At 37.2% G+C, this 25,000-nt stretch overlaps 1 protein-coding gene across 1 annotated transcript in view; it reads left to right on the top strand.

The window, feature by feature from the left end:
* LOC137636644 (coiled-coil domain-containing protein 40-like) overlaps positions 1-22,275 on the top strand; it is a 39,028-nt gene extending 16,753 nt beyond the window's left edge. The window contains exons 9-19 of the mRNA XM_068369041.1: positions 451-512; positions 1,656-1,800; positions 2,427-2,609; positions 9,784-9,926; positions 11,399-11,501; positions 13,017-13,191; positions 14,034-14,242; positions 17,924-18,139; positions 19,164-19,358; positions 21,241-21,399; positions 22,036-22,275. Of these exons, the coding sequence (XP_068225142.1) occupies positions 451-512; positions 1,656-1,800; positions 2,427-2,609; positions 9,784-9,926; positions 11,399-11,501; positions 13,017-13,191; positions 14,034-14,242; positions 17,924-18,139; positions 19,164-19,358; positions 21,241-21,399; positions 22,036-22,275 (1,830 nt within the window). The remainder of the gene's footprint in view (positions 1-450; positions 513-1,655; positions 1,801-2,426; positions 2,610-9,783; positions 9,927-11,398; positions 11,502-13,016; positions 13,192-14,033; positions 14,243-17,923; positions 18,140-19,163; positions 19,359-21,240; positions 21,400-22,035) is intronic.
* Positions 22,276-25,000: the final 2,725 nt, after the last annotated feature.

Here is a 25,000-nt window from a genome sequence, read left to right as displayed (position 1 = left end):
ATACTAATGATGAAATCAATTGTATTACCATACTAATGATGAAATCAATTGTATTACCATACTAATGATGAAATCAATTGTATTACCATACTAATGGTAAAATCAATTGTATTAACATAATGATGTAATCAATTGCATTAACATACTAATAACAAAATCACTTGTATTAACATACTAATAATAAAATTAATTGTACAACAAATTAATGATAAATCACTTGCATTAGCATACCAATGATAAAATAAATTCTATTACAATTACTAATGATAAAATCAATTGCATTAAGATACTAATGATAAAATCAATTGCATTAACATACTAATGATAAAATCAATTGCATTAACATACTAATGATAAAATCAATTTAGTGCTCACTTATAGAGACCGAATATAAATCTTGCGTAATAAATCACTAATTTTAATCTCACTTTTATTCCTTTGATATTTCAGCTTTACAACACAAGAAAAGCAGTTCGAGATATACAGATGAAACACGAGGCCCATTCTGTCAGGTAAAGTTCAAAATAAGCAATAATTTCAAAAGTTCAAACTTGTAGCCAATGTTTTGAAAGTACAAGTTCAAAAGTTCAAATTTGTAGCCAATGTTTTGAAAGTACAAGTTCAAAAGTTCAAACTTCCAGCCAAAGTTTTGAAAGTTTATATGTTGATAAAGTGAACAGGATAACATAAGTCTCTTTTTTATAGTTTATATATGAAAGATCTATTATAATGTTGTTACTGTTCTTTAAAATGTTTTATTTTGATTGTTCATTACTTCTCTTGTAGGTTATTTTCTTATTTCCTTTCCTCACTGGGCTATTTTTCGCTGCTGGAGCCCTTAGGTTTATAGCATCCTGCTTTTCCAACTAGGGTTGTAGCTTAACTAGTCGTAATAATAATAATAATAATAATAATAATAATAATAATAACAACAACTAGAAAAACACCCTCAGTGCAGAACTCCGCCATGGCAGCTTTTTTTCTCGAAACCAGCTTGCCTTTCCCAGAATCAATTTAGACTGTAGGCGTATTTTTCGGTCGACCTTTTGCTCGACCTTGACCTTTAAACTAGGACTTTCAAAACTGAATCACTTTCGTATATATATGTATATATATATATATATATATATTATATATATATATGTAATATATATATGTATATATATACTATATATACAGTATATATATTTACACATATATATGTAAGTATATATATATATATATATATATACATACAGTATATATATTTACACACACACACACACATATATATATATATATATGTGTGTGTGTGTGTGTGTGTGTGTAAATATATATACTGTATGTATATATATATATATATATATACTTATATATATGTAAATATATATACTGTATATATAGTATATATATATATATACATATATATATATATATATATATACATATATATATCAAAACTCATCTCTCCCCTTCCATCGGCTAATAAGAAGAGAGAGTAGCCATACCCTGGTGAGAAGGGCTACCCCGAGAGATACACTCAGAAACCACAATATCCCACAAACTGCCGAAACGGCCATATTGTAATTAGGAAAGGAAGGTGGAAAAGGTTGAATCTGGCGTATATCTATATAAATATTTACCCATCATTCCTGACGGGTCGTGTATACTTTCAGGCTGCTCTATCACGAACGAGAGGTCACGGCTAGGCGTATTCGACTGGCTACGGCTAGGGAAGAGTCCCACCAGTTAGCTGAACGCCACGAAGGGCTGACCAACCTAGTGGAGAATTTGGAGGGTCAGCATAGACAGTTGTTAAAGGTAATAATTTCGTTGTTTGATTTGTTTTATATATATATATATATATGTGTGTGTGTGTGTGTGTATATATATACATATATATACTGTATATATATATATATATATATATCTATATATAAATATACAGTATATATATATATATATATACATATATATATATATACACACACACACATATATATATATATATATGTGTGTGTGTATATATATATATATATATGTATATATATACATATATATATATACATATATATACTGTATATTTATATATATATATATATATATATATTTATATACATATATATATATATATATATATAAATATACAGTATATATATGTATATATATATAGAAATATACAGTATATATATGTATATATATATATATATATATACATATATATATATATATATATATGTATATATATACATATACATATATATACACATATATATATATATATATATGTGTGTGTGTATGTGTGTATATATATATATATATATAGAACACGGAATGAAAAATACGCTCAACTTATAATCATATTCCTCTTCAAAATTCTGACAAAAAAATTGATAAAAATAATACCAAACATAGGCCTATAATTTTCAACATCTGAATCACTGCAGGAGGCGCACGAAGAAGACCGGAGACTGGAGGGCGTCTACAGGCGCCTCCGAACAGCCACTGAACGACACCGCCGTCTGGAGGACCTGGCCCTTGACAAGGTGGGAGAGCACACGGCCATCTCGAAATCGGCCACCAATCTTCGTCGGCGTATCAAAGAGATTAGGCAGAAATGTAGGAACTTGGTGAGTGTATTTCTTCATTTGAGAATTCAAGTGTAGGCCTAGGTCTTGACCATCGTGTTTTTTTTAATTATTATTATTAAATCCTTTGCCTCCTTTGAGAATTCATTTATAGGCCTAGGTGGTGACCATTGTGTTTTCTTTATTATTATTGGTTTTAAATCCTGGTGAGTGTATTTGCTTCATTTGAGAATTCAAGTGTAGGCCTAAGTGATGACCATAGTGTTTTTATTGTTTTTTTTTAAATAATGGTGAGTGCATTTACTTCATTTGAGAATTCATTTATAGGCCTAGATGTTGACCATCGTGTTTTTTTTTAATATGTTATTTTTATTAGTAAAATAAATTTTTGAATATACTTACCCGATAATCATGTAGCTGTCAACTCTGTTGCCCGACAGAATTCTATGGAGGGATACGCCAGCTATCACAATACTAGAAGGGGGTGTACTTACCAGCGCCACCTGTGGCCAGGTACTCAAGTACTTCTTGTTGACACCTCCTCAATTATTCCTCGGTCCCACTGGTTCTCTATGGGGAGGAAGGGAGGGTCAATTAAATCATGATTATCGGGTAAGTATATTCAAAAATTTATTTTACTAATAAAAATAACATTTTTCAATATTAAACTTACCCGATAATCATGTAGCTGATTCACACCCAGGGGGGTGGGTGAAAACCAGTGTACAAGATTAAAGGATAGCTAAGTATCCCATATTTCATATAACAGTTATCTCAAATAACAATGAAATAATAAGTACCTGGTAAGGAAGTCGAATTGAACCGTTACTCTGTCTCTTTTTTAAGTTCGTCTTCCTTACTGAGCGCAGCGTTCCTCTTGGAGGCTGAATCAACCCAAAGGTGCTAAAGTATACAGGGCTGCAACCCATACTAAAGGACCTCATCACAACCTTTAACCTCGGCGCTTCTCAAGAAAGAATTGACCACCCGCCAAATCAACAAGGATGTGGAAGGCTTCTTAGCCGACCGAACAACCCATAAAAAGTATTCAAGAGAAAGGTTAAAAAGTTATGGAATTATGGGAATGTAGTGGCTGAGCCCTCGCCTACTACTGCATTCGTTGTTACGAATGGACCCAGGGTGTAGCAGTACTCGTAAAGAGACTGGACATCTTTGAGATGGAATGATGCGAACACTGACTTGTTTCTCCAATAGGTTGCATCCATAACACTCTGCAGAGAACGGTTCTGTTTGAAGGCCACTGAAGTAGCCACAGCTCTCACTTCATGTGTCCTTACCTTCAGCAAAGCAAGGTCTTCTTCCTTCAGATGAGAATTTGCTTCTCTAATCAGAAGCCTGATGTAGTAAGAAACTGAGTTCTTAGACATTGGTAGAGAAGGCTTCTTGATAGCACACCATAAGGCTTCTGATTGTCCTCGTAATGGTTTTGACCTTCTTAGATAGTACTTAAGAGCTCTAACAGGGCAAAGTACTCTCTCTAGTTCGTTCCCCACCATGTTGGACAGGCTTGGGATCTCGAACGACTTAGGGCAAGGACGGGAAGGAAGCTCGTTTTAGCCAAAAAAAAAAAACCGAGCCGCAAGGAACATGTAGCCGTTTCAGATGTGAAACCTATGTTCCTGCTGAAGGCGTGGATCTCACTTACTCTTTTACCTGTTGCTAAGCACACGAGGAAAAGAGTTTCTAATGTGAGGTCCTTAAAAGAGGCTGATTGGAACGGTTCAAATCCTGATGACATTAGGAACCTTAGGACCACGTCTAGATTCCAGCCTGGAGTGGACAACCGACGTTCCTTTGAGGTCTCAAAAGACCTAAGGAGGTCCTGTAGATCTTTGTTGGAGGAAAGATCCAAGCCTCTGTGGCGGAAAACCGCTGCCAACATACTTCTGTAACCCTTGATCGAAGGAGCTGATAGGGATTTTACGTTCCTTAGATGTAACAGGAAGTCAGCAATCTGGGTTACAGTGGTACTGGTTGAGGAAAACTGCATTGGCCTTGCACCAGCTTCGGAAGACTTCCCATTAAGACTGATAGACTCTGAGAGTGGATGTCGTCCTTGCTCTGGCAATCGTTCTGGCTGCCTCCTTCGAAAAGCCTCTAGTTCTTGAGAGACTTTCGATAGTCTGAAGGCAGTCAGACGAAGAGCGTGGAGGTTTGGGTGTACCTTCTTTACGTGAGGTTGACGCAGAAGGTCCACTCTAGGAGGAAGAGTCCTGGGAACGTCGACCAGCCATTGCAGTACCTCGGTGAACCCTTCTCTCGCGGGTCAGAGGGGAGCAACCAACGTCAACCGTGTCCCTTTGTGAGAGGCGAACTTCTGAAGTACCCTGTTGACAATCTTGAACGGCGGGAATGCATACAGGTTGAGATGGGACCAATCCAGCAGAAAGGCATCCACGCGAACTGCTGCTGGGTCTGGAATCGGAGAACAATACAAGAGGAGCTTCTTGGTCATCGAGGTAGCGAATAGAACTATGGTTGGCTGACCCCACAGGGCCCAAAGTCTGCTGCAAACATTCTTGTGAAGGGTCCACTCTGTGGGGAAGACCTGACCCTTACGGCTGAGGCGATCTGCCATGACATTCATATCGCCCTGAATGAGCCTCGTTACCAGCGTGAGCTTTCGATCTTTGACCAAATGAGGAGGTCCCTTGCGATCTTGAACAACTTCCTCGAATGAGTCCCTCTCTGCTTGGAGATGTAAGCCAAGGCTGTGGTGTAGTCGGAGTTCACCTCCACCACCTTGTTAAGCTGGAGGGACTTGAAGTTTATCAAGGCCAGATGAACTGCCAACAACTCCTTGCAATAGATGTGAAGTGTCCTTTGCTCCTGATTCCATGTTCCCGAGCATTCCTGTCCGTCCAGTGTCGCACCCCAGCCCGTGTCCGATGCGTCCGAGAAGAGACGGTGGTCGGGGGTCTGAACAGCCAAAGGTAGACCTTCCTTGAGAAGAATGCTGTTCTTCCACCACGTTAGAGTAGACCTCATCTCTTCGGAAACAGGAACTGAGCCCGTCTCTAGCGTCATGTCCTTTATCCAGTGAGCAGCTAGATGATACTGAAGGGGGCGGAGGGGGAGTCTCCCTAACTCGATGAACAGGGCCAGCGATGAAAGTGTCCCTGTTAGACTCATCCCCTGCCTGACTAAGCATCGGTTCCTTCTCAGCATGCTCTGGATGCATTCTAGGGCTTGGAAGATCCTTGGGGCCGACGGACAAGTCCGAAAAGCTCGACTCTGAAGATCCATACCCAAGGAAACAATGGTCTGGGATGGAACTAGCTGAGACTCCTCAAAATTGACCAGGAGGCCCAGTTCCTTGGTCAGAACCATAGTCCATTTGAAAATCTCCAGACAGCGACGACTTGTGGGAGCTCTTAAAAGCCAGTCGTCTGACGGAGCCGGACACAAGATCATGATACTGCTGCACAGTCTGTAAACTGTCAATCATGGGCAAGCGAGGAAATACAGTGACAACCCGAATCTGTCTAGACTATCTGGGTCGTACAGACAACTCCTTAACGGGTTGCTGAGGTAGCCGCACTGCGTCACAACAAGTCCCTTCTGTTGGTTGTTGAACGTCTTCCCCGTGACACATTGACTCCGTAAACAAAAAATCCTCTAACAAGGACTAAGCTTGGACTGCATGTCATGCAACACAGTTCAAGGTCTATGGGAGCAGGTGTGGTAACAGACGGGATTAGCGGCTGAAGTGGAACCATTACCTTCCCTGTAAGCCTGTTATGCTTAAATAAAAGTCCATAAGAGGTTATGCAGCTAAAGGCTCCCTCCAAATGACAGAGTCCTCAAGGGAATATCAGAAGGAGGGAGAAAAGAACTTTCTCATCTACAGGGACCTTATCCTAGAAAAGCTAAGTTCTCTGAGTGAGGGTTCACTGGTGCAAAAGCAGCAGACTAGAAGGCAACGTTATGAAACTGCTTGACAGTCTAGTGAGTTGGCAACAACCCAAGATATGTTGAGAAGCATGCGGTAAGGTATGCAGAGTATGATGAATGCAGAGTATGCTGTATGCAGGGCATGCTGTATGAAGAGCATGTTGTATGCAGAGCATGCTGAATGCAGAGCATGCTGTATGCAGAGCATGTTGTATGCAGGGCATGCTGAATGCAGAGCATGCTGAATGCTGAGCATGTAGTAAGCAGAGCCTGCTGTAAGCAGAGCCTGCTGTAAGGAAAGCAGAGCGTGTGCATGGCGTTTAACATTCTCAGAAATTCCATGACCAGTGCTAGAGTGCTTTATGCATGCTTGCATGGGGTTTAAAAATCAACATAATGTTTACCTTACATTCATAACTCATGATTCATATTTTTGCCATGGTTTGAAAATGGAGGTAAGGTATGCTGAACAGCAGAGTCAGAACGAGCTGGAACAACAACAGTGGAAGGTGCAGAAAGTTCCTGTTCCTGTGGTATGAGTGGAGCGTGAAGAGACCGAGGTTGCGCAGAACAAGGTAAAGTTCCCGCAAGCAGAGGTGTCTGAGGCGCAGGATCAGGGTGCACGGGTTGAGCTCGGTGCAGCAGCTGAGGAGACTGACTCACAGGTGGAAGAGGTTGTACCTCCACCGAGAGTTGCACCACCGGTGGAGCAGCCAGGGGAGGAGGAGGAAGAGAGGAGTAATCCTCCTGATCCCAAACCAAAGGTTGCCTTAAAGAAGGCTGAGGCTGAACAACACTGGGAACAGCGAACACAGAAAGAGGTTCAACATCGGACGCCTGGCAGATGGTGCTGCGACTGGGTGCAGCGAGTGCAGGCGGGTTGAGCACAGGCTGAACGGGTGCAGGTGGAGGTGCAACACTCTCAGCCCGACACTCACGCAACAGGTCCGAAAGCTGTGCTTGCATGGACTGTAGTAGAGTCCACAACATCGTACGCCTGGCAGATGGTGCTGCGACTGGGTGCAGCGAGTGCAGGCGGGTTGAGCACAGGCTGAAAGGGTGCAGGTGGAGGTGCAACACTCTCAGCCCGACACTCACGCAACAGGTCCGAAAGCTGTGCTTGCATGGACTGTAGTTGAGTCCACAACATCGTACGCCTGGCAGAAGGTGCTGCGACTGGGTGCAGCGAGTGCAGGCGGGTGCAGCACAGGCTGAACGGGTGCAGCCGGTTGGTGCACCACCGGTGCAGGCGGGTGCAGCACAGGCTGAACGGGTGCAGGCGGTTGGTGCACCACCGGTGCAGGAGGAGGAGGAGGTGCAACACTCTCAGCACGACACTCACGCATCAGGTCCGAAAGCTGTGCTTGCATGGACTGTAGTAGAGTCCACAACATCGTACGCCTGGCAGGTGGTACTGCGATCAGGTGGAGCGAGCATAGGCGGGGGGAGTGTAGGCGCACTCTCAGCCCGACAAACTGATGACTGAGGAGAGTCAGAGCTAACCCAATGACTGCATCCGGGTTGTTGAACTTTACTTCGTACGTCTGGCATAGGTCTGGACTTACGTTTAAGAGGTCTTGAGACCTGAGACCAGCGTTACTCTGCCTATATTTTCTCCTCTAAATCTCTTCTGCAGACGAGCAAAATAAGGGCTCAATCGTCTGCGGGTGGGAGTGACGGTCTCGGTAAGACACGCCCACAACCACCGAGGATACTTCTGTGCGCCGATCAAGGCCTGCCGAACCCTTTAATCCTTCGACATTGCTTCTCCCCTGGGCTTGGGAGCTTGCAAGAGGTCCCGGACTGGGAGGACGACTGGCGCGCACAAAAGTACCCTCACGCATAACACTGACATACTTTGCGCTAATCACTTATCACTTTGATTTCTGTTTGCACTTATTTCACTGAACTCGAAACTTTAAGTGGTTTGTACCTGAAACACGCAATTCTATCCTTCTCAAAAGTTAGTAATTGCGAAAACAGAATTACAATGTAACAGAAAAATCTAATGAAAGAAAATTCAGTGGCTGGAAAGAGACTAAACACTAGATCACTCTAGAAACGTTTAGTTTCTTCCCCTAAAGAGACTAGGGATAAGAGCAAAACGATAACGACGTTACTCGTACGCCTGGCAGGCTTGAGGGAAACGTTTATCCTCTTTCTCCCTCCGTCTCTATCTCTCTCTCTCTTGACTTAGAACCTGAGAGAAGAGCCCAATCATATATATCGTTAAAACATATTATTGTTAAAGGAAAAAACTGAAATATTTCCCAAAAAGAAAAGTTCCTTATTAGGATCAAAACCATTAAGTTAAGAAAGAATGAACAAAACGCTAGAAAACGGTTACTCTTTACTGCAATGTGAAACCGTGAACATTCTTTCTCTATCGTAACGATAGAGTGCAAGTTGAAACGTTCTGAAGGTCAACAACTGCCGAGACAAACAAAACGTTAGTTCAACTTTGAAAAAGTACGAGACTATCAAAGAAATTCTTTCAAAGACCTTAAAATAGCATAATATGTTAACAGGTAAAACCGAAATGACGGGCTCACGATAATTAACTTCGGTACCAAGAAAAGACCGCCTACTATTAGGAAGGTCGAATATAAACAAATATAAAAATTAATTTTAATAAGTTTATAATAAAAGGAAGTTAATCGAAGAGGCCTATAAGAGGCGGAGAGATATAAAATAAATCTATAACTTTTGTTAAGCAAAATTAAGAAAAAGAGTCTATACTCTCTTAGACACCAACACTTCCGTCTAAGGGAAGGGTCGGCCATTGAAAGGTGAACGAGAGTTCATACTCTCTTCGTCACCAAAATTAATCAAATTAATTCCAAAAGCTAACTAAGCTAAAATAGAAGTTTCCAGTAAAGCGACAGCCGAAATCAAAGAGAAATACTTCACCAAAGTCGTGAAAATACTCCAAGAACATAAGCGTGTCCCAGAACGTCTTGTCAGAAGCACGACAGAGGAATAATTGAGGAGGTGTCAACAAGAAGTACTTGAGTACCTGGCCACAGGTGGCGCTGGTAAGTACACCCCCTTCTAGTATTGTGATAGCTGGCGTATCCCTCCATAGAATTCTGTCGGGCAACAGAGTTGACAGCTACATGATTATCGGGTAAGTTTAATATTGAAAAAATACTGTTTTTAAATTCTTTGCTTCCTTTTAAAATTCATTTATAGGCCTATGTTCTCTTAAGCTTTTCTTCCTCTTTTCGTGTTAGAATCCACGTTTCTGATCCACACATTAACACTTTGAATATCAAAGTGACATAATATCCTTTCCCCTCAGGAGGACGAGCTGATTGAACGGGAGCGTAGCGCTGCAGACGCCGCCCTAAAAGCCTCCGATGGCCGAGCCGCCGTTCTTGCCCAGACTTCGAACAGGGACGCGGCTAAGCTGGTGGTTGAAAAACTTGATGCAGATATAGTGAGGTATAGTATTCTCTCTTCCTCTCTCGTTATTTTGAGTTATTAAAGTAGTATACAGGAATGCTTACATTAAACAAACACACCTGCCCTTCACAGTTGGAAAAACTTGTAGGCAATAACCAAGGACTGACGAGGTACCAGAAATTTATAGCCTGAGCGTAGAATCACTTGGCCATGGTGCCCATATCTATGTATATTATTATTATTATTATTATTATTACTATCCAAGCTACAACCCTAATTGGAAAAGCAAGATGCTATAAGCCCAGGGGCTCCAATAGGGAAAAATAGCCCAGTGAGGAAAGGAAATAAGGAAATAAATAACTGAAGAAAACAAATTAACAATAAATCATTCTAAAAAAAGTAATGTCAAAAGAGATATATCATATATAAACTATTAACAACGTCAACAACAAAAATGTCATATATAAACTATAAAAAGACTCATGTCCGTCTGGTCAACAAAAAAGCATTTGCTCCAACTTTGAACTTTTGAAGTTCTACTGATTCAACAACCCGATTAGGAAGATCATTCCACAACTTGGTAACAGCTGGAATAAAACTTCTAGAGTACTGCGTAGTATTGAGTCTTATGAATACATATATGTGTGTGTTTAGCATTAATATTCCTATTTCATGTAATAATTACACTATAGTATTATACCTACCACCAATTTTCTGCTATAGTAAGATATCTACCATCCATTTTTTATAAACTGTTGGTATTATGAAATATGATAAATATGATTAAACATTTATTATTATAAAAGAAAAGGAGTAAAATCCGTTTAAACTAAGTTATTAATTAGATAATGGAGCTCTGCTCCTTGATCGGAAGTGAGAGAAGAAGTAAATGTAAGTAAGAGAAGAGGTATGCAAAGCTTTGCATTCTCGAAGAGATATAGCACTCTCCTAGAACTCAGCTTGGATACTTTAGAGCAGTGGTTCCCAACCTTTTTCCTGCCATTTCCCCCCCTGCACCCAGTGCAACCCTCCAGATTACCCCCTTCATGTGTATGAGGGAAAGAGTAGTTGAAACACACTGCGACGACTTCCTAATTTATTTTTCCATTATACAAATATACTGATAAACGAATAGTTACAGAGTAAAATGGATAGAGAGCGGTTAGTAACAACTAACCGCATAGCCATAGAGCTATGAGGTTAGTTGTTACTAACTGCTCTCTATCCATTTTACTCTGTAACGATTTGTTTATCAGTATATGGAGAGCGGCTAGTACCAAAATAAAAGGACTTTTGTTTATTCTTCTACTTCAAAATTGAATTAGTGAGAAGGTTGAGGCTGCTTCTTGTGCACCAGTGTATCAATATCAGGGCTAGCTTTGTCACCTGATATTTTTTTTAGTTAGTAGGTAGCTTCAAATTTCCCCCCAGGTTGGGAACCACTGCTTTAGAGCACACTTCCACGTCATCATTCAGTGTCATGTCTAATTTGATTTCCAACTAATTAACAGGCTCGAAACCGACCTGCGAAGGGGACAGGAGAGAATCAGCGCCAACCAGTGCGCTGTCGACAGGATCAACAAGGACCTCGTGAAAGCTCTGGAAATTGCTGGCGTGAGTAACACTATTCCGTATAACCTTTTCGTTTAGCTGGTGAGTAAATCTTTGGAAATCTCTAAATTGATGGTCAAGTAACTTCTGAATAAACTGTTTTTTTTTATTATTATTATTAAAAGGGGAGAGATTTCCAGCCAAGTTACTGGTAAAGGCTTTTTTTGATAGAGCATGCTAAGTTACCAGTTAAAGTTCTGCAAATTGTTAGAATAACTTGTGTTTTTATTTCAAGCAAGGGGGCGAAGTCTATAAATACTTCTGCCAAATGGAACTTGATTTTTAGTAAAAACTATTCCAATAAGTTACAGAGTAAAGTTCAGAAAATTACTAGTGTGGGTAAGTTGATGTTCAGCAGAAATTGTTTGATCAAGGTACTGCCAATAGCTAATCAAGATCTAAAGCACTGGATATTTGCTTTTAAAGAAGTTGCTTATCCAATTAATTATCAGTTTATAGTGGAACACTGTAGAACAATTTCCATCTTGGTTAATTTGAAACTTCCATGATCATTCAAGCACCATCTTCCTAGTGTGTGACAACAATACAAGACAGCAGTTTTCTGACTTGTAACCCAGAACTCTGCTGCTCTACCTAACATGCAGAAACTCTTCGGTTACTCCACCCACCACAGCAAATGTGTATGTGCATTATTTTAATTATCTAATTCATCACTTAGTTGAACTGTCTTTGCTCCACCATGCTCACTTTGCTTGCAATTTAACATTATCTCATTGCTCCTCTGTTCTGGCAAGTGGTACATGTTGTGCTACATGTGTTTGCCGAGTGTTCGAGTAAATCTGCATTTAACACATTCTTGGGTAATTTTCCTTTGATCTTGTGCAAAGGCAAAACAGACAGCGATATCGGGGCAGTCACCATGCATCATGCACAATGGTTTCTGACTGGTAGGAGGAGCGACATATTTCAGGAACATAAGTCGGATACTGATACTGGGCAGTATTCGACAGGCAAACATTATTACCAAGGCTCAGACGACATCAGAATCAGAAGCGAGAACACCAAGGGCTAGAGCCCAGAGCATCACTCGTGTTTGCAGTTCTAAAATTTAGCAATTATGACATATCATTGCTATTTTTTTATTCTAATTTCAATTTTACCACTCATAAGGCAACATTACTGCAGTCCACTTCTAAGCTCAAAGTTCAACTGAGTTAAGTACCTGGTAGTAGACATAGATTTTCATTTTTGTCCACCAGTCTTTGCCAAGTGAAACAGTAAAAACATAATGGGGCTAAGCTAGATCTGGTAGCATTGTTTATTTCTAGATCCATACCTTTGGTTTTCAGTGTTCTAACATCATTGTTGCTCATTCCTGACAATGGCACTACCTGTTCATGTGAACACACCCTTAAGCTAAATTTCAACGTACAATATTATATACTCTATTTAAAGATATCTGAACCTACTACAATACCCTGAAAGTAAGAGTTACTTACGACAAGTATTCCTGGCAAATAACTGTCATGTTTTTTCTTTTCTTACATCCATTCTTAGGGTAGTGAAGCCCCGCCTGCCGAGAGAGAGGAAAGACGCCTACGGACCCTTCTGCGAGACCGAGAGGCTGAAAAAACCACCCTAGAAGAAGAAGCTTTGACAGTGCAGCGCCATCTTTTGGAGGCACAGCAAAATCGGGAACGCTCAGTACAAAATTTGACAAGGCTTAACCAAGGTATGATGATGAGGTCAATTATGGAGGTCATCTGGTTATGACTGATTCTGACCAATATATATATATATATATATATATATATATATATATATATATGAAAGGATAGAAACAAGGGAAGGAGATAAGGATATCCATAAGATTTCAAACTAGAGGAACAGACAAAGATAGGATTTGCGGCAACTAGGAATTATCAGGGAGGGAGATGGTGTTATATTGCATAGGGCTGAAGATATTAAGAAGAGATGGAGAGAATATTTTGAACACCTATTGAATACTGAAAATGAGAGAGAGAGGAGCTAGGAGAAGCACAAAGGGTGGAGGGGCCAGTGATGGATATAAGGAGCTCGGAAGTGAAGTGGGCATTGAGTAAAATAAAGAATGGTAAAGCACTAGGTCCACCAATTTCAAATTGAAATGATCAAGATATTATAGCTACAGCAGGGAGAAGAATGGATGCTAGCTTTATTAATAGCAAAATGGGAAGAGGAAATAATGCTTGAAGACTGGGAGGAGAGTCTAAAGGTGTCTTTATTTAAGCATAAAGATGTCATGGATTGTGATAACTACAGGGGAATTAAACTAACAGAGCACTGGTTGAAACCTTTTGAGAGAGTACTAGATGAGAGATTGTAAAGATTGAGAAACAGCTCTATGGATTCATGATCGGGAAAGGACTTATAGCAGCCTGCTTTTCCAACTAGGGTTGTTGCTAAGCAATTAATGGTAATACTAATTCATCTCATCAGTGTTACCATACCATTATCAATAACTGATATAGTTTTTAGACCAAATTACTAATAGGTGATTTGATATCTCTAATGCCAATCACAATGCCTCCCCAGAACTGAACATTTTGAAGAGCCGCCTGACGAGGCTCGAGGGAAACGTGGAAACTGAGCGCAACGGTCTAAAGGACGCCTTGAGAACCCAGCAGCGCCTGCACAGTGCAGTAGCCACTCTGGATGCCAGACTCCACCTGGAAAAGACAGCTAGGGAGACGCTTTCCAGGGAGAGTGACGCCTCCGAGACTCAACTCATGGCAAAACTGAAGGTAAAATGTATAAAATATGTCTTGTTTGGTTAGGTAGAGAACACTGGGCCACGCTATAAGCCTAAGGCCTAGCCTACATATCAAATAGGCCTACATTGCAAAGTACATATATGACGTACAGTTCACTGTGTTACAAGACGTAGGAGGAGATGATGATGATGATGATTGATGATGATCCAACAATATTCACATGTATCATTAAAGTGACAATAAGAATCAAAATGGTAGAGGTAAACCATGAACAATGTTTTAGAGAGAGAGAGAGAGAGAGAGAGAGAGAGAGAGAGAGAGAGAGAACATCTGGTACCGAATATTAGAATTGATAATAAGATAAATGACGTTAATTTGTCTTCGTAATGTTATTTCTGTGGTTAATTTGACACAGGAGGAAAATTAGTCTCTAATTCAGATACGTTTCGACTGCAAACCATTTTGTTCATTGGTCATTTCGTCAACACAAATTTTGACAAACCGAATCTATCATGACTTCATAATTTTAGGAGGAGTAAATATTATAGCTGCTTCCATAAGACCAAAAAAGAGCCATTATTAATACAAATTGATACGTTAAAATGGTGGTATTCCAATGATCTGTATATATATATATATATATATATATATATATATATATATATATATATATATATATATATATATATATATATATATATATATATATATTCTACTTGATAATATATAACAATATGTAACAGCATGAAACCGCCTGGGTAGTAACTATGATTTTAGACTTATTTAATAAAATTACTGATTGCCATAATGGTAAAAATATAATAAAATCAATCATTTTATAGAATTTTCTAGATAATTAGAACCACTGCCAACCACAGTACAAATGCTATGTCAAAAACATATAATTTTGAGCGATAACTTATTATCAAATAAATTCTGTTATAGGCCTATTCACTATGTTCACAATACTTTTACGAATGTTCATGGTGAATAATCCATGGGTAGGCCTAAATAGCTGTCTAAACATCTATTTAATTTTTCCTTTTTTTCCTTATATCCTTTCCTCACTGGGCTAATTTCTCTGTTGGTGCTCTTAGGTTTTATAGCATCCTGCTTTTCCAACTAGGGTTGTGGCATAATAATAATAACAACAACAACAATAACAACAACAATAATAATAATAATAATAATTATAAAAATAATGTCATCAGCTGAACTTGAAAGCTTCTTCCAAATCTCTCAAAATTTAATTCTATACGACGCCATAAATTACCAAGTCCAAGAATTCAGTAGATAATCTTTCCAGCAAGATATCTAAATACAAATAAATGTAGTTATTGCTACCAAATAGGCATAACATCTTAGTTTTTGGTAATATTTTTCTTGCAACAGCACCCATTTGAACCTTGAAATAACAGTTATATTTTTCAAACTGACGGGACTGTACTTCGGAGCTGTAAGTCCCGCTGTTCCTGAAACCTGATTCGTGTGTTTCGAACATTTCTAACAATCATTTTTATAAGGGATTAGTATTCTAGAGATGTGGATCCTTTCCTAATGAGAACTTCATTTATTTTTGAGGGAGGATGAGGGATATATAGGAAAAACAGTTAAATAAAGAATGCAGAGCCTAACCCGACAAGGGCAGGGTTCACCCATCGGCTTAACCTGATCTAGGGCACTTCACTGTATCACTTACAGAACCAAGAATCATTGTTATAAGGAATTGGTATTATAGAGATGTGGATCCTTTCCTAATGAGAACTTCATTTATTTTTTGGGGGGGAGGATGAGGGATATATAGGAAAAACAGTTAAATAAAGAACGCAGAACCTAACCGGACAGGGCTAGGCTTCATCCATCTCCAGACCTTAACCTGATCTAGGGTACCAGATCGTACCACTTACTGTATCTGGTATAAGGTATTATTGTACTTATCTATGGCCTATTATCCTTATATTGATCAGAATCCTGAAATAACCACTAATGAACCCGTAAATGTACCAAATTACTAACTATTTGAATGCACATCAAGTCTAGAACTCCCAAATGTAATTATGCCTGAAGGTTTGACAAGAGATTAATAGTACTATAATTACATTATCTAGATTAAAAACAATTTTTTTAAGGATATATGAGATTTTCGGCTAAGGCATATTAAGAAGACATACTAAACTTAAAAACTGTATCATTCTGAAATTTAAAAGGATAGACCTTTCACGATAATTGTGGTAAACATGGAAAATACTTTGTCAAAATATTTAGGTTTAAGCGAGTGTAGCCTAAACCATAACACAAAAATAATCTCTTATTCTTGGACTTGAAAGCATTAAAATATTTTCTCTTAATATAAGTTCTGGATTACTTACTATTTTCTCTTGATCAAGCAAACAGCTGTTTTTCTTGAGTATCAATGTTATTCAAACGCTCAACTTGATGTAGGAACATTGAGTTGTCTTCTGTTTCTCTGTTTTCTAATGGATAAATATATACCTGGTGAATGTCTAGTGACACATTTAACCTTAATCGTCGTTATTATTGTTAGAGCAACATATTTTCCTAATTTAATTAACCAATTATATCACAATTTCACTGAAAAAACTGTTTACTGCCGCAACCAAAAGCCGAAATTCACACTACCAATTTTTTTTTTAACTTTTTGTATTCTTCTCCCTGGTAAAGTTAGTAAATCAAGTTGACTAAATCTTTTTGCTTTATTCACAATTTGAATAAATTGCCGTCATTTTAGAATACTGTATTTTAAAATCGTTAATTCCATAATTAAGAAAAAGAAAAATAAGATTTAATACAGGTTTTGAAAATCTCGTTCCTGTTTTTTCTTTTTCAAAATCCAGTCTTTAACTAAAGAAATCTCAACCTTTATTATTATTATTATTATTATTATTATTATTATTATTATTATTATTATTATATTTATTATTATTATTATTATTAGCCAAGCTACAACCCTAGTTGGAAAAGCAAGATGCTATATTTGTTTCATACTCACTAATCAATATTATGTATTGGTTTTGCTCCAATATACAGTACTAAGGGTTATTTTATATCACATCTATTATAAAGTGGTGTTAAACTTGGAGTTTAATTATTATTAGTCCTATACTAACTAAACAAGGGGAGAAAAAAAATTGTAGTAAGAAGTGTAGGCCTATCAAACAAAACCTTTTCAAAGTAAACAAAAATAAACTTATATTTTAGAAAAAGTAAACTCTATTATAATCTAGTTCTTTATGCATGTTTAAATATCAGCGAACTATGGAGTCACTTGCTATGCTCATTAATAGACCCAGGACTACATGGCTGAGGACTTATGAAGCTCGAAGTAGATGAAGAATGGAGAAGTATTGAATTAAAAGCTCAAGATAGAGACGACTGGCGAAATCTAACCGAGGCCCTTTGCGTCAATAGGCGTAGATGATGATGATGATGATGATGAGGATCACAGTAGGCCTAATTGTAGGTCTATTAAAGTATATGTCCATCATTGTTGACATTAATCTTAGGACCAACATATGAGTGAATAATCATTCCTGAAGTATGAGGAGGAGGATTAGGCCTATGTGGAGGAGAAGGATTTCTAGGGGGGCGGGGTGAGAAGTTAGGAGTGGATGAGGAGTTCAGGGAGGGGAAGGAGTGATTTACCTTTGCAATTACTCCCTAAATAAAAAAAAATATTTTTAATTCCCTAAGGAATTGAACGAAGAAGCAGACAAGAAGGACCAAGAGATGTCAGACTTGAGGAAAGCGAAGGATGACATTGAGGGGAAAATCCTAGAGGCCTCTCGCATCAGGACCGAGTGGGAGAGAAGCCTGGTGGAGATAAGGGACGCCAGGGACGCCCTTCGCAAGGAGACGGGGACGGAGGGAGACCTCCACGCCATGAAGACGGAAATCAACCGCATGCAGGTATAGTGGATATTGGTCTTAAGCGAGGTTTGGTCGAACGGTTCGTCGAACGCGGTTCGACAGGGAAGTGTTTGGTGATGTGCGAACGTGTGAAGGGGGTATTTGGTGGTCGAACACGTTCGTCGAACACGTTCGACGCGGTTCGACAGGGAAGTGTTTGGTGATGTTCGAACGTGTGAATGGGGTATTAGGTTGTCGAACACGTTCGTCGAATGGTTCGAAGAAAATCTGTTCTCGCCTGACTCAGGGGCTTCATTGTCCATAAACCTTGTGCATTTGTGACTGACTCCAACTCTTCGAACCGTTTGAGAAGCAGGTTCGACAAACGGGTTCGACGAAACGTTTGACAGTGTATACCTTTAGTCTTACGTATAGATTAACCTAATCTATGATACATTGTTGATTGTACAAAGATCCTGTTATTATTAAACTTCTCTTGTAGTTTATTTTCTTATTTCCTTTCCTCGTTGTGCTATTTTCCCTGTTGGAGCCCTTATTATTATTATTATTATTATTATTATTATTATTATTATTATTATTATTATTATTATTAGCCAGGCTACAACCCTAGTTGGAAAAGCAAGAAGCTATAAGCCCGAGGGCTCCAACAGGGAAAAATAGCCTGGCGAGGAAAGGAAATAAGGAAATAAATAAGTGATGAGAATAAATTAATAATATATCACGTTAAAAACAGTAACAGCGTCAAAACAGATATGTCCTATATAAACTATTAACGTCAAAAACAGATATGTCATATATAAACAATAAAAAGACTCATGCAGCCTTCGGCATATAGTATCATGCTTCTCCAACTAGGGTTGTAGCTTAGCAAGTAATAATAATAACAATATTAATACAGGCAAGATGGCGAGCCCTGGAAGCCACGCAGAAGGAACTGGCCAGCCAATTGGAGCAAAGCGTTTCGGTAGAGTTTCCCCTGTTGGAGCCCTTGGGCTTATATCATGCTTTTCCAAATAGGGTTGTAGCTTAGCAAGTAATAATAATAATAATAATATTAATACAGGCAAGATGGCGTGCCCTGGAAGCCACGCAGAAGGAACTGGCCAGCCAATTGGAGCAAAGCGTCTCGGTAGAGGTCGCCTTGAAGGGACGAGCCATGGCGACAATCGACAAACTCAGGAGAGATCCCAACTCGGCGAAGGCCACTAGGCTGATGCACCAGGATATACTAAAAAGGAAGATTGGCAAATCCAAAAAGGTATTAGCCCAAATGATTCATTTCTTTATCAAACCATTGTTCTCTAGTCTTGGGTAGTGCCATAGCCTCTGTACCATGGTCTTCCACTATCTTGGGTTAGAGTTCTCTTGCTTGAGGGTACACTCGGGCACACTATTCTATCTAATTTCTCTTCCCCATGTTTTGTTTAAGTTTTTATTGTTTATATAGAAGATATTTATTTTAGTATTCTTAGAATATTTATTTTTTCCTTGTTTCCTTTCCTCACTGGGCTATTTTCCCTGTTGGAGCCCCTGGGCTTGTAGCATTCTGCTTTTCCAACTAGGGTTGTAGCTTAGCAATTAATAATAATAATAATAATAATAATAATAATAATAAGTTTGTTTCTTTAGGTAAAAATATTTCTATTTCAACTTATTACGCAAATGGTTTTTTAGCAGGCTGACACTATAGGCCTACTAGTCTGTCTTCTTTATCAGTTAAGTTTGTTTATTTAGGTAAAAAACATTTTTATTTCAACTTATTACGCAAATGTTTTTTGAGCAGGGCTGACACTATAGGCCTACTAGTCTGTCTTCTTTATCCGTTATTAAGTTTGTTTATTTAGGTAAAAATATTTCTATTTCAACTTATTACGCAAATGGTTTCTTAGCAGGCTACCACTATAGGCCTACTAGTCTGTCTTCTTTATCCGTTATTAAGTTTGTTTCTTAGGTAATAACATTTCTATTTCAACTTATTATGCAAATGTTTTTCTAGCAGGCTGATACTATAGGCCTACTAGTCTGTCTTCATAGTTTATAGGCTATTTGACTTATTACGCATATGGTTTTTGAGCAGGGCTACCACTATAGGCCTACTAGTCTGTCTTCATAGTTTATAGGCTATTTGACTTGTATAGTTTAACGTTTTAATGATTCTTATGATATTTTATATCTTTTATTCATTAGTTTTCATTTATAGTTTTTTTCCGTATTTCCTTTCTTTATTGGGCTATTTTTTCCTGTTGGAACCTTAGGCTTATAGGATCCTGGTTTTCCAACTAGAGTTGTAGCTTAACTGATAATAATAATAATAATAATAATAATGATAATAATAATAATAATAATATAAAGTTTATTTCCTTATTTCCTTTCTTCATTGGGCTATATTTTCTTATTGGAACCTTAGGCTTATAGCATCCTACTTTCCCAGCTAGAGTTGTAGCTTAGCTAATAATAATAATAATAATAATAATGTATACTTTATTTCCTTATTTCCTTTCTTCATTGGGCTATATTTTCTTATTGGAACCTTAGGCTTATAGGATCCTGGTTTTCCAATTAGAGTTGTAGTTTAGCTAATAATAATAGTAATAATGATAATAATAATAATAATAATATACTTTATTTCCTTTCTTCATTGGGCTATTTTTTCCCATTGGAACCTTAGGCTTATAGCATCCTACTTTCCCAGCTAGAGTTGTAGTTTAGCTAATAATAATAATAATAATAATAATAATTATAATAATAATAATAATATAGTTTATTTCCGTATTTCCTTTCTTCATTGGGCTATTTTTTCCTGTTGGAACCTTAGGCTTATAGCATCCTACTTTCCCAGCTAGAGTTGTAGCTTAGCTGATAATAATAATAATAATAATAATAATAAAAATAATAATAATAATAATAATAATAATATAGTTTATTTCCTTATTTACTTTCTTCATTTGGCTATTTTTTTTCCTGTTGGAACCTTAGGCTTATAGCATCCTACTTTCCCAGCTAGAGTTGTAGCTTAACCAATAATAATAATAATAATAATAATAATAATAATAATAGGCTACAGTTATTTTTTTAAAACACGATAATTATTCATTCTAGAAGTTTAACTCGACCAATCAATGCTTCTATTACATTTCCAGCATCTGAACGACATTCAAATTGCCACCGAGGACGCGAAGCAGGAGAGATCCCGCCTGGAGGACGAGTGTCACAGGAAAGAGCGCCTCTACGCCCAGAACGTGAGACTACTGCAGGAGGCAGCGCAGCACCTGGAGGAGAAACTCGTTAAGAAACAAGAGGTAGGCCTAGGTTTGAGAGATAGTTCATGGATACGGTTTGACTGTTGGTTCTCGAAATTTATACTTTGTATATATCATTATCAGCCGTTGCTAGTCCACTGCAGGACAAAGGCCTCAGACATGTCCTTCCACTTCCATCTGTTTGTGGTCCTTCTATGCAAGTCTATACCTACAAATCTTCCTAGTTCGTCAACCCATCGTCTTTTCTTCCTTTTCTTACTTAGTTTGCAATCTCCAGGGACCCATTTTTTATTATTTTTGTCAATCTAGCCTATTATATGTCCTTCTCTCTCTCTCTCTCTCTCTCTCTCTCTCTCTCTCTCTCTCTCTCTCTCTCTCTCTCTCCTTACAGCTTTGAGAAACTTTATATCAAAATCAAACTATTGTTCTCTAGTCTTGGGTAGTGCCATAGCCTCTGTACCATGGTCTTCTACTGTTTTGGGTTAGAGTTTTCTTGTTTTGAAGTCTTGTGATTTTATATCCTAGTCGAGTCTCTCTCTCTCTCTCTCTCTCTCTCTCTCTCTCTCTCTCTCTCTCTCTTTATATATATATATATATATATATATATATATATATATATATATATATATATATATCAATAATTCATTGCCTAAAGTTATTACTTACTTTGCACAGGAGCAACTACGCCTTCAGGAGCAAAGGGCCCGCCTTTGCCACCTGACGGCGGTGCGGGAAGGTCGCTATAAAACACTGGCCGCTCCTTCAGACGACGCCCAGCAGTCCCTGAAGGGCAGGCTGGTCGCCCGCGCCCAAGCTTACACGGGCGTGATCACCCAATTGGAAGCTGGCTACCCTCAGCTTGAACTTAAGTTGAAGAATATCAAATTTTTGCTTCATAATTTTCTCGAAGGCTGAATATCATTATTATTATTATTATTATTATTATTATTATTACTTGCTAAGCTACAACCCTAGTTGGAAAAGCGGGATGCTTTAAGCCTAGGGGCTCCAACAGGGAAAATAGCCCAGTGAGGCAAGGAAATAAACTACAAGAAAAATTTAAGAACAATGATATTAAAATAAATCTTTCATATATATGTTATAAAACTTCAAAATAACAAGAAGAAGAGAAATAAGATAGAATAGTGTGCCCGAGTGTGCCCTCAAGCAAGAGAACTCTAACCCAAGACAGTGGGAGACCATGGTACAGAGGCTATGGCACTACCCAAGACTAGAGAACAATGGTTTGATTTTGGAGTGTCCTCCTAGAAGAGCTGCTTACCATAGCTAAAGAGTCTCTTCTACCCTTACCAAGAGGAAAGTAGTCACTTAGCAATTTGAAAGAATAGCTGATAATATATAAGTTTTATTGTAGTTTATAAATGAATTTTTATAATATAGGTATTTGATAGCATGAATTTTAACTGAAGGTTTAATAGACTATGAAATGATGGTTTAAATCAATGTAAACAAAAATCTTATCATATGAAATAATTAAATTTGATAGATAAATCGTTCATTATATGATATGATTATATATGATTAAGTTTAATGACATAATATATGAAAACTATATTAAGAAATTGAATGGGAATTAAGGTTGAGTCATAGGCATATAGGCCTACATATAAGAGTTTGAACATGATTAGCAAACTTAAAGTTTGATGGCTGAAGATACAGAATATATATATATATATATATATATATATATATATATATATATATATACATATATATATATATATATATATATATATATATATATATATTCATATGTATATATATATATATATATATATATATATATATATATATACAGTACATATATATATATATATATATATATATATATATATATATATATATATATATATATATATATATATACACACACACTTCTATTTGAATATTTTTTTAATTCAAGTGAAATAACATTTTTATACAATAAATAAGATGGATACATTCTCTAATAAAAAATAAAAAGAAGAAAACTACCATGTCTAAATTATATATTTCCCTTACACCTGAAGCTTAAAAATATTGTTAGTGGCAATGAAAAATACATTAATAATAATCATAGCGATAATAAGATCACTGTAATGATAGAAAATACAGTAGGACTAATACTACAACAAGCAGTTTTTATATTTTGTTTAATCTTTGCGTAATTTTCACAAACAAAAAGTAGCCTAAACTAGAAATATTTTTCCATTTATTGTTAACGATTTTCTAAGTAGGCTACTCCTAAGTAAGTTTTTTTTATGTACTTTGTTCAAAATGTTACAGATTCATTCTCGTGTCGTATTCAATATGTCTTCTAAGCTTGTACAAAATCGTGATAATAGTTTTGGTGTAAAATTGCTCATATAAATAAAGAAATAGATAAATAAATAAAATAAATCACAACATATCCTTCGAAAAATCTTTGATTTCGGCGAAGGCTATTATGATTATAAAAAAAACATACGCAAAAATAAAAAAAAAAAAGGACTAAAGATGAAAGCTTTGATTGAATAGTGAGTCTACAAATTGCAATTTGTTGGGTATTGCAAAGAGCAACCAGTTTTAAGCGCGGCCATGACCTTTGCACATTGCAATGTTAGTAGTCTCTGCAATGTACTCCAGTTACTACCCAGCATATTATTATTATTATTATTATTATTATTATTATTATTAGCCAAGCTACAACCCTAGTTGGAAAAGCAAGATGCTATAAGCCCAAGGGCTCCAACAGGGATACATAGCCCAGTGAGGAAAGGAAATAAGGAAATAAATAAATGATGAGAATAAATTAACAATATATCATTCTAAAAACAGTAACAGCGTCAAAAGATATATGTCCTATATAAACTATTAACAAAATCAAAAACAGAGACATCCAAATGTTATTGAAGTTTGTTCCCCAATGGCCAAATAAAAATGATTCTCTGTTATTCAAAACTCGTTGATAATGTTCTAACTTGAGAAGGTGGCGTTATTAAAAATGTTTTTTTCTTTTTCTTTTGCATGAAATGTAAGAATGTCAATGTTCGTATGTAATTGTAAACATTCCTGTGGTGAAATGGGATAAACCCGGATGCTGATGCATTAGTATATCACGATTAACTGACAAAAAGTCTTTTTTTCGGTTTTATTATAAGCCATTTGATCTCATGCGTCTATGTCTATGATCACCATGTTGAGTTTAGGAGTTTCCAGTTAGCCTTTTATTTTAGCAAAATACTAAATATTTTCAAAATGCATATTGATGAAAATAATATATAATCAAGAAATACTAACCAACATGATAAATATTCTAAAATAAGACGAATTCAATATCTACGTATTTAGATAAATTCGTTAATAATATTAACAAAGTGGTATCAGCTTTAGAATTCGGGAGATGATATACTAGTAGCCAGATGAAGACGTCATAACATTTTCCCGCTATTTTTCATTTTAGTTCATTTTAATCACAGAAGTTCTCCCTAGAGTAAAATTAAAAGTAAATATAGGCTCATGAGATAATTTATTACTGATATGAATTACAGATTTAATTTATGTTAAGAATATCTGAAAATTGTTCTGAATATCAAGGTCGGATTCGGGACAGTAAAGCCTTGTGGTTTAAGCATAACATACGATACATTTCGGGAATAAC

The sequence above is a fragment of the Palaemon carinicauda genome, unplaced genomic scaffold (assembly GCF_036898095.1).
Source record: "Palaemon carinicauda isolate YSFRI2023 unplaced genomic scaffold, ASM3689809v2 scaffold347, whole genome shotgun sequence".
NCBI lineage: Eukaryota > Metazoa > Arthropoda > Malacostraca > Decapoda > Palaemonidae > Palaemon > Palaemon carinicauda.
The sequence above is the reverse complement of the archived record's forward strand: the minus strand, read 5'-3'. Positions and strand labels throughout refer to the sequence as shown.